Source organism: Amphiura filiformis, chromosome 14 (assembly GCF_039555335.1).
Source record: "Amphiura filiformis chromosome 14, Afil_fr2py, whole genome shotgun sequence".
Taxonomy (NCBI): domain Eukaryota; kingdom Metazoa; phylum Echinodermata; class Ophiuroidea; order Amphilepidida; family Amphiuridae; genus Amphiura; species Amphiura filiformis.
This window is the reverse complement of record NC_092641.1, coordinates 8,731,839-8,742,573: the sequence shown is the minus strand read 5'-3', so window position 1 is coordinate 8,742,573 and position 10,735 is coordinate 8,731,839. Positions and strand designations below refer to the sequence as shown.

Here is a 10,735-nt window from a genome sequence, read left to right as displayed (position 1 = left end):
CAAACAATGAATAAATGAACTGATCGACCAAGAGCCCTTTTTTCTAAAGAGTGTGAGTGAGTGATTAAACAAAATAAATACATGCATAATTATTTACATAAATAAACAGATAAACAAATAAATAAAATAATAAATAAAAAAATAAATAAAAAATAAATAAGAAAAATGTGAACAAATGGTATCGTTGAATTGCATTCACAAAATAAACATAGCTGACAGGAGGACTCGAACCAACGATCTTTGTATCGCCAGTCTGATGCTCTACCACTGAGCTACGACGTCGTCCAGTGGTGAGGATCTAGTTTTTAGCTTATACAGTGTTCGTCTGTGACAATGCCGTCTCGTGAAATAAATATAAGTGGTTTTTTTTTCAATTATCTTTTTTTTTTTTCAATAGAGCCGTAACATTTTGTTTAAACATTTCAATTTTTATTTTCTTTAGAGCAGAGACAAATATTTCCCCTTTTCTACAATTTGAGCCCAAAATAAGAATCTACTTCTTTTATTACTGATTTAATGTTACACGTCTCACAAGAGATATTTAGCTGGTTTAGTGGTCTTGCACTGTGCTTTTTAACCGGGAGGTACCGAGATCGATTCCCACCTCTGCCTGTAATTTTTTTTCAAGCCTGAGAAATAATAAGTTTATTTGGCTTCACAACGCTAAATTATTCATGACTTGCCCAACCTGGTGGTACGGTGTAAAGTGCTCCCCATAACATATGAATATTAAGCAATAACACAATGGCTAATTTAAATAAGAATGCGTCACATGCAAATGAGGGATTGCCCTCTCCAGGAATTGCTTCATGATGTAGCCCTCCTCAAGTAGCTTCCATTTGCTTCTGTTCTGTGCTTCTCTTGCCCAGGTTGTACCCAGATATGATGTGAGATCATCACGCCATCTTCGTTTTTGTCTTCCCCTTCTTCTCCTTCCTGTTCTTGGCTGCCATTCCGTTAGCCTCTTTGTCCAACTATTGTCGCCTCTACGAGCTATGTGTCCCGCCCATCTCCACTTTGCCTCCTTGATCCTTTCCATGATATCTTTGACATTTGTTTTGTCCTCTGTTTTGTCCCTGATTTCCACATTTTTTACTTTGTCACGTATATGGTAATAAGCTGTGATATGTAGCATTTTCCTCTCCATCCATAGCATGCTGTGCTACCTTGAGTTTTTGTTCTAAAAACTTAGTTGTTGTCCAGGTTTCACAACCATAGGTCATTGTAGGTAATGTAATATGCACTGGTTGAAGACTCTCGTCCTCTCACCTCCCACTAAATACTGTGCAAAGGGAGGTGACCGAGATCCATAGATTACCCCTAGTATTAAGCGTATCGTGGATGAGTAAACATGGTAAATAAAACTGGCATTGTCACACGCCTTGTGACTTCAGATTTCACACTTCCACCAAATAAGGGACTGTGCAATAATTATGAGCCCTGGTGGGAGGGTAAAATTGAGGGGAGGCAAGACATTTTGGGCCCTTTGAGTTAAATTTAAAATGTCATTATTTCCACTGATTTAAGTAATTGAAACACCTTAACCCGGCACCTGAATAGTTTTAAAGTGTATCACTTGCAATCATTTTTCTCAAGAATATCGCCCGCGCCCGCAAATAGCCATAGGGATCTATTTATCTTTGACACTGAGTACAAATTGCACATTATGCTAGTGTAGAAAATCTCTTTGATGTAAACTTTCAGTAAAGGAGACTATCATTTTCTTCGGAAGGAGGGTCCCAAATATACGGGGGGGTCAAAATGTTTGGAAAGAAAAAAGGGGGCATAAATTTTTGATGACCAAAATGTGTGGAGTCACAAAATGACCAAACATAGTGTGTTTATTGAATTTAAAAATGATTTCAATTCAATTTTTGCCTTAGGTTGGGGTATAAGGTGTATCGGTGGTGGTGATGGTGGGGGGGGGGGATACATTTTTTGTTGACGAAATAAGGGGGCGGGGTCGTAATATTGTTGACGCCGACTTTTTGTAAATTCGGTACCCCTTCTTCCCACGAAATTGATAGCCCCAAAGAGCTATCGAGCTGGGTGTTCCCCGAGAGTCATCGCCAATGTCAACGGCTCCTGGTATATTGTTTAGGGGATAATACTTAATAGACATGTTCTTTGATTTTGAAACGAATGTCCACGTCCCTGTGGCAATTGAGACTATAGTCAAGCTAGCATGGTGACCTTTCTTTAATTTACTCATTTCCGTGACTCCGGATGAGGTCCCGAGTTCGTACCCCAGTCGTTCTACCTAGTAAAACTTATGTATGTGATATGGGTTACACCACCAGCAGGAACTCCGGTTCCTTCTCTTTGTAAACCTGGATCATTGCTTTCACCTCCATGGCCATTAAGTTCAAGTTTAAGTATGCTAATGACGGTTAACCATACAGTGTTTCATGATGACTGAGTACCATATCCATGATAACAATGCCGAGGAAGAAATAATAATTATATGCCCCCTTTTAATGTTTGCATTAAGGGCTGGGGTATGAACGTTTGGACAGTATTTATTTTGGGACATTAGAGCACATCAGACATATCGAATTGCATTCTGAATACGAAGAATGTCATTCTGATATCAAATAATTTTGATTTTTGAAATTCGCAATTTAATACACATTTTATGGCAAATCATTAAAATTGATATTTTTGATATTTATCAGTACTTGAAGTAAACTTTATAAATCTGATGATTTATACTTAAAGTGTATGTAGGTGGGATGAAAAGCCGACGATCAATTGAAAATTGTTGACCTTTCGTATAGAAGATATGGATTTTTTTTCCCAAAACACCCAAAAAAATTAGGTCTTTTTGGGATTAAAATCCATATCTTCAATATGAAAGGTCAAAATTTTCAATTGACCGTCGGCTTTTCCTCCCTGCTACATACACTTTAAGAATATGTCATTAGATTTATATAATTTACTTCGAGGACTGATATATATCAAAAATTTTAAAAATATAAATTTTTATAATTTGTCATAAAATTTGTATTATATTATGATTTTCAAAAAATGAAACTTATTTGATATCAGAAAGACATGCTTCGTATTCAGAATGCAATTCGATAGGTTTGAGGTGCTCTCATGTTCCACAAAAAATACTGTCGAAAAGCAATAAACGCTCATTTTAGATCCCTTAATGTGATCAACTGATACAAATAATGGAAAAATGTTGATTAGTGCAATATAATTTATTAGTATTATATTTTTGAAAGCGGTTTTGCAATTTTTAATTTTGGGAAAAACATTTAAATAGGGAAAAGTTTACAAATATGTGGTGTGATGAAGCAAAATCTGAAGTCGGACATATAAATGTTTCTGTTTCAAGATTGCAAACAACATTTGCACAGTTAAATTTTGCAAGAAACACCATTAAATTTGGACAACCAGTCCGAAAGATATGAGCGGTTGAAGAGTTTCCAAAACAAAAGGAAAGACTTTCTTTGTTTACCCAGCAAACACAAAACGTTTTCGACATCATTCGCAAAAGGTTATAAAAAGTTGTCAGAAAACGTTTAAATGTCGGGTTATATAAAGGGTATATTAAGGGTATAAAACGTTTTCATAACATTAAAAATCATTTTTTGATAATCTACTGCTCAGCAAACAAAAAATGTTTTATAGAAAACGTTTAAATGTCGGGTTATATAAAGGGGATAAACAAGTTTTAATAACATTCAAAAAATATTTTTGAAAACTTGATACAAAACATTCTAAACAGAATGTTATTTTGGGTTTGAACAAATATTTCGCGAAAAAATGTTTGCCCAAAATATTTGCAATAACGTTTTAAAAACGTTTTCATTACCTTTATATAACCCGACATTTAAATGTTATTAAAACGTTTTGAAAAAAACATTTTACGAACATATCTGTGTTTGCTGGGTGCAAATATTTTAACATAATGTTATTTAAGTGTTAAAAAAATATTTGGCAAACAAATGTTTGAAAAAATAGTTTACAATAACATTTTTGAAAACATTTAAAAAATATTGTTGTAGTGTGTTTTCATACAAAACGTTTTAAAACGTTTTCATGACCTTTATATAACCCGACATTTTAATGTTATTAAAACGTTTTATGTAAACCAAAAGCCAAAATATAACTTGTTTAAAACGTTTTTAAAACGTTTTTGTGTTTGCTGGGTAGCTATATCTCAAAATCAACATTTCTGACTACCGAGTACCCACTGATTTTGTTTGATCACATCACATATAATGACACATTCTTCAGATCGATGCTTTTTTTACAAACATAATCGAGCATTTTTATCCCTCCACCCCTAATGAAACTACTTTGGTTTATTTCGTTTATATAGGAAATCATAGTGGTTTATTATATTCGCAAGGTTTTTGAAATCAATATTTCAGGTATGGCAACACCAATAACAATACAGTACGTATACGGTTGCGTTTTTTAAACGTGATTGTACGCCAGTCTATCTATTCAAAGTCACTCTCCTATGACGAAGTAAAGTCCCTTATTTAGTCAGTATTGAAGATTTTTGCACGTACGAAATGAACGTACGGACAACGTAGAAAATGCATAACATTAATTGTCCATTTTACATAATAAATATTAAGACAGTCAAGGATATTGAACATACGAAGGAAAGTCTAATTATTAATATTATCCTTTTGTTTGTAAGAAATCATTATAATAAAGTAAAGTGAGGTGTAAGAATTTGACTTCATTTATACGTGCGGTTCATACGTACAGAATGTTCATTGAAATGCGTATGAGATCGGCCGTATAAAAAGATTGCGATTTACATCTTTGTTACAAACGCACGGAGTAACCCGGGGGAGTAACGCACGGTGGACGTTGAAATTGACAGTTTTGTACGGCGTCACGACGGTTCATGCAACGCGACCAACTTTCGCCACAAAAAGTATCATTTTGAAAATGAAGGCATGATATTATGCATAAAAAGTGATCTTTACAACCTACCGAAATATCGGGAGTTTTTTCCCCAATATTCGGGAAGCACTGAAAAACACTTTTAAGCGGCATGTTAGTCATGTTTTTAATCAGGCCGAATTGAAAATTGTATTATAGATACCACAAAGAGACCAGTCCTTAATTTTCCAAACAGGGGGTGTAGATTTCAAATGGAATCACCCATTCAGTTAACCTCTTAAAAATTTACACTCCCTATGTGGGAGATTGGATTGAGAACACGTACTCCCGCAGGCAAGTAATACATGTTTTCAGCCATTTTGATGCATTATGTTTAATTTTGATCATGATAGTGGCAAATTGTGGGTCCTGCAATGTTTAAGGCTTATGTGGCTACAATTGTTTAATATAAACCACCTCAAGAAACAAACACAGATTTATTACTCCCCTTTGTATATCAGGACTGATTTCCCATCAGCAATTGCTAGAGTATTGTTTCTCAACGCGATTCCACAGGGTTGCTCTGTTCCCTTGATGATGCACTCTAAGAATTGCCCCTTCTTACCATATCGATGAACATGACCCCCTCTATTTATTGATCTATCAAACACAGCTAGTAGCAACGTATCATCTGCATCGTAAATGACACCGAGAGGGGTCGCATTCTTGCCCCAAATTGTGGGAGAAATTGTAAAAATCTCATTGCCGGAATCGTCGAAGATAGCCACTTTGCTATACTCAGTCGGTACCATCATGCGATTCTGATGAAGGATACGAATAGTAAAGCTGACTACGCAAACCTGACCGCGGCTGTTTGCCGCGATGTAGCATGGCTTGATACTAATGAATATTTCTCTCAGTTTGGTGAAGTCGTCCGCATTGTGTACCGATATAACCTGCTCGGAAAAGTCTCCAACATAGATTTCACCGTTTGAATTTACCGCGATACACCGAGCCCGATCTCCACCTTCTTTGTTGTCTTCCGATATTGTAAAGTTGCCGACATTTTCACCTTTAATGTCAAAGAGCTTCACCTGTGTTGTGTTATCCGTAACGGCGAAATATCCTTGCTTGGTAACGGCTACGGCAGAGTGAAGTTTCAAATTTGCGACCATGGCACCACCGCTTCCACGACTTTCGGATGTGTTGATAACAAAGCGTTGTGTTCCGTCTTCCCCAAACACGTAAAACATTGACCGAGTAAAGAGATGAACCCCATATCCACTCTCTTGAGGCGTCGTGTGTTCTATATCGTCGACCACCGCGAAATCACCAGACTGATGCCACGTTATAACTTTTGCCGACGAGAAAACGTCATCATCGTCCGCGCTTCTTTTGGATATTTTCTTTTGTTGTTTCCACTTTTTTGGAGGCGAGATATCCTCTTTGGTTTCCTTTTTCTTGATATTTCCTGTAGGATTAAATTTCAATGTTCAAGTATTAAAAACACTTTCACGTATTAACCAGCATGTCTTATATGCCTACATGTGTAAAAATCCGGTCGCATAATTTTTTTAATTTTTATTATTATTATATTTTATTTCTTTTGATCAATTTGATGGGGAGAATAAAGTCTAAAAGGGCCTGATAACGTATTTTCGATTCCTATCGGTATGTTATGTCATCGTTTCACATCATAATATTCATGGTTTGAAGGCCGCTAATGAAATCAAAGTAGACATAATTATTTGATTAACTTTTAGTTAAATCCCGAATGCCTTTAATCCTAAAGACGTCATGCCGATGCGCACACCTTATAGAGAGAAAGGGTTTCGTTTACTGCACGTGAGGACTTTTTGATTATTTCTTTTTACATAATTCGAAACCACATTTACACTGTTTCTTTCTGTAAAATTTGGATCAGATTCGATTCACTGGTTTTGAAAAGACTGATTATCATTTAATCGGAACGTAATCTAACTCATTCAAAGATTCTTAACAACACCATCATCCCGAAGAAAAACATATTTCTTAGGGGATTACTCAGTGAGAAAATGTGTTAAAATAAGCAAGAAATATTCAGTTTTTGTATCAAATTCATAGAACGAATTAAGTATTATTAGAATCAGTAATATTTTGGTATGATTCGCTTCACTGATTTTGTAATCAAAGGCTCTTGCATAAAATTAATTGCATTTATACCAATCTGAGTTACTTTTGAGAAAATGTTAATGGTTAGTAAATACCAGTTTCTTTGTGATTCGATTGTTGTGAAAAATTCACAGAATGAAATACATGGGCAATTCCATATACAAATTAGGGTCGTTTGGAAAAGTTTCTCCCACGGTCCCACCTTAATCTTTCCCTTACCAAAAATAGTTTCCATTATACTATTCACCTACCTAATTGGCTGCTGCATTAAAAAGAATTCATGTGCAAACTTCGCGATGCGGAATGATGTTGCTTAGAATTGCCCACATATTTGGAAATCTCATTTCGAAATTATATTCATCATCATCATGATCATCATCATCATCATCATCATCATCATCATCATCATCGTTGTCTTCATTTTCTCTACACCTTAACACTTACCAATTGATTGGCCAAAATTGATAAGAGCTGCTGCTATTTCAGAGTCATTGGTCATAGAAACGTAGCCAGTATAGAAGGCATTGATGGCGTCCTCAAATAACTCCGGTTTGGTCTCCAACTTGCCGGTCAAAGAAGAGTAAATTGCGTCTAGTTGTGCACTTGGAGAGTCTGCATTACATAAATCAAAATGTCATTGGTTTTATCAAATAGTTTGTTTTCTCATTTAAAAAGTCCAAATAATCTCTCTAACAAATGATCATACCTAGAAGGCCTCTCTTGGACATCCTAGGCTAGGAGCCCTTCGTGGTGGTTGGGATCATGTGCTCTATCCCTTCGAACTTCGCTGGGCCGACCACCGACGGGCCTCTTTTTGCTTGTGCTGTTTCAAATGTTGTTGTTTTAAATTATTGTTGTTTTTTGTTAAAGCTGGTTTAGGTCCTATTTATTATTTATGCCACATGCATTTTCTAAAAATACTCATTTACAGTTTTTGGACTGATCCTGTGATTGTATATTTTATTTTTAACCCACTGCATTAAGTTGCAATACACCGAGGGACAAATTTTAATGAACTGTGACATCATCACCCAATTTACATCTCGCCGTGATTTATTAGTGTATTACTGTGCAAATAACCACTTTCCTTGCTCCACAGTGTAATGGGATCTAACACTTTGTTATGCTAAATAACTTTCCCAATTTTACGTGCTGAAGGCCACACTCGCCATACCTCAGTAAACATCAAAAGAGAAACTAGCTGTTTTCCGTGTGTGGGGATTTCTAGCGTATATGTGTTTAGGCCAATATTTGTGTATTTGCTAAATTCCAAATATGGAAATTATGACCAATATTTATGAATGCTGCAAGGTACATAGAGAACAGGCGGCGGATGACATGATCGAGCCGGCAACTCGTGAAACCGCCCGGCCGTATGGCATTTTCCATATACTCAGTTAGTTTTGTGGGGTTCATTATCGAACCCCAACGGTTTTAGCTTGTATTTATATTATTTATCAACATAGGCCTATTTGTTTGTGATATTTCAAGCGTTTTAAAATTTCAAAATAATCCCATTCAATCACACGGTTGACGATGAAAATTTACTGAATTTAGGGACTGCACGTCATACACCACCTGATAGAGAAAATAGCCAGATGGTGTCAAAATTTGGCTAGAATATGCCTTATGGTCGATACTATCTAGTATGTTTTTTTTTTTTTTTTTGGGGGGGTTCCGTGTATTATGAAGATAACCTATTCAAAGCAATATTAACTGTGATATTTTGACCTAAATACATTTGTTTATACGGCGTAGCCAATTCGGGTGAATGGGAGCTGTCCTTTTTCTAATGCGTTATTCAATATTAGCACATGAATTTACAAATGGAAACATGACATGCATAGACAGATATACCAGAGTAAAAACATACCTGCCTGTGCGGCGACTTGAACCCCAGACCTCTCGCTCGCCGGGTGAGCGCTCTACCACTGAGCTAGACTGCCAGATAAATAGGACTCAAGTCTGGTACTTATATGGATATGAGCAGTCAGGGTAAACAGTACAAACAATACATTACATACCAGTGTACGAGATCAATTAATGACGTTTACCCTCCCTCCAGCCTGATATAATCATACTGGTATGGAACATGGAAACATTCAAACATTACAAAGTAGCGCACGAGATCAAATTAATGATACTTGATCGTTATTCTATTATCAACAAACAGGGGCAAGAAGAATTACGCATCGCACACTAGCACAATTAAACATGAATTTACAAATGGATATGACATGCATAGCCAGATATATCAGAGTAAAAACTCCGGACATACCTGTCTGTGCGAGAACGTACTTGACTCGAAAGAAACCTATCCATCGTAATTAGAAGAGAGAACCATTTATTAGAATGGTAACTACTCTTACCTTCATGAATGATATCGGCAAGATCACATCTGCCACATTTCTCCAAAGCATTTTTGAGTTCCTTTCGGTAATTGGTCGTCCCAACAGGCTGTTTCTCCCGCCATGTTACTAGCATAATAAACATAGCATTCTCTATACCTCGTACTGTTGATTCCATCATAAACTGTTCTATTTTAGCTTGACTAAATCCCAGAAAACTCGCTAGCTTCTCCCATTCAGAGCCCAAGTTAGAAGATACGCTACGTAATACAATGTCACTCAATTCCATGACTGTACGTAGAGTGTAGAATAAAATGTGTCTTTCCGCAAGTCGAGAGGCCGGGATAAGAGGCCTAATTAAATATGTGAACGATTTCCTCTTTTCAGACCCAAACCTAAAATGAAACACTATTCGTTTATATACTGTACGGATAATATTCTTCTTCTATATCATGTATAACAGTATACCACTCGAAATATGACTCTCATAATGTAGAAGGAAGTAAGTTGCAGAAAATAAAATGACAGGGTATATACAATGTACACTTTTATACCTTATCATGGCCGGTAACATGAACCATTTATAATACGCTGTTGGCATACCGTTTTGTTGGTTTTGTTTATTCTCCGGGTTCATGACACTTTGTGTCTTTGCATGCGCGATTACTAACCCGATAAAAGATTGAGTCAACCACGGGCTGTATTGCTAAAATGAGAACCGATATGTATTTCCCAATATCACCCCATATAGGGTGTCCCAGAAAAAATTACCGGGCAAATGAATTTGAGGGTAAGTCGATAAATAGACATCAGAATCCAAAAATCTAAACATCAGCGTGTAGCCCATCTTATTCTGTATCTTATACGCTAATTTTACTGGAATCGATTGACTGATTGCGAAGAAATGAGCGATTACATAACACATGCGTCAATTCACTTCATTCCAAGTTTTAAAGAAAGATAATTCAACACAATGCGCACTAGTGGTTAACTGTCAATGGGCTTCATATTTTGTTCGATGAAATCTTTTTCGTTCTTTTTAAACAATCTGTTTCTTGCAAAACATTAAATTAGGTTTTGCTCACATTTGAAAACCTGAACGATATTGAAAAAGAAAGCTTGCATGTAAGATGATGCTCGGTACTTGTCAATATATTTATCGTTAATGCTGATATAAATGTTACATAAAGAATTATTGCATAAAGAGTTCCAGCTGGAACTTTGTAATGCAAAGTTAAAATATTTTAAAACTTCAACATTAATGTTACATGGTATCAAAAATCACACGTAAAGCTGTAAGCACTTGATCATTGTCATTCTTGGCTCAAATGCTCTTTGAAAAGTTAAAATATAACATATTTTGCACAACCTTAAGAATTAAA

At 36.0% G+C, this 10,735-nt stretch overlaps 1 protein-coding gene across 1 annotated transcript; it reads right to left on the bottom strand.

Annotated features, from left to right (window-relative positions):
* Positions 1–4,062: 4,062 nt before the first annotated feature.
* Positions 4,063–9,843, bottom strand: LOC140169654 (uncharacterized). Its single transcript, XM_072192940.1, has 3 exons — positions 9,375–9,843; positions 7,450–7,617; positions 4,063–6,325 (listed from the first exon to the last, which is right to left on the bottom strand). Exons 1-3 carry the CDS (start codon positions 9,640–9,642, stop codon positions 5,355–5,357), a joined length of 1,407 nt encoding a protein of 468 aa, XP_072049041.1. The 5' UTR covers positions 9,643–9,843; the 3' UTR covers positions 4,063–5,354.
* Between the last annotated feature and the right edge of the window lie 892 nt (positions 9,844–10,735).

Bases quoted from the DNA above. Each gene is read 5' to 3' on its own strand.
- LOC140169654 (XM_072192940.1), bottom strand. From the start codon at position 9,642: ATGGAATTGAGTGACATTGTATTACGTAGCGTATCTTCTAACTTGGGC. The intron at 7,618-9,374 runs GTAAGAGTAGTT...TATGTAATGCAG, and splicing joins TGCCGATATCATTCATGAAG to ACTCTCCAAGTGCACAACTA. The intron at 6,326-7,449 runs GTAAGTGTTAAG...TTAATCCTACAG, and splicing joins CAATTTTGGCCAATCAATTG to GAAATATCAAGAAAAAGGAA.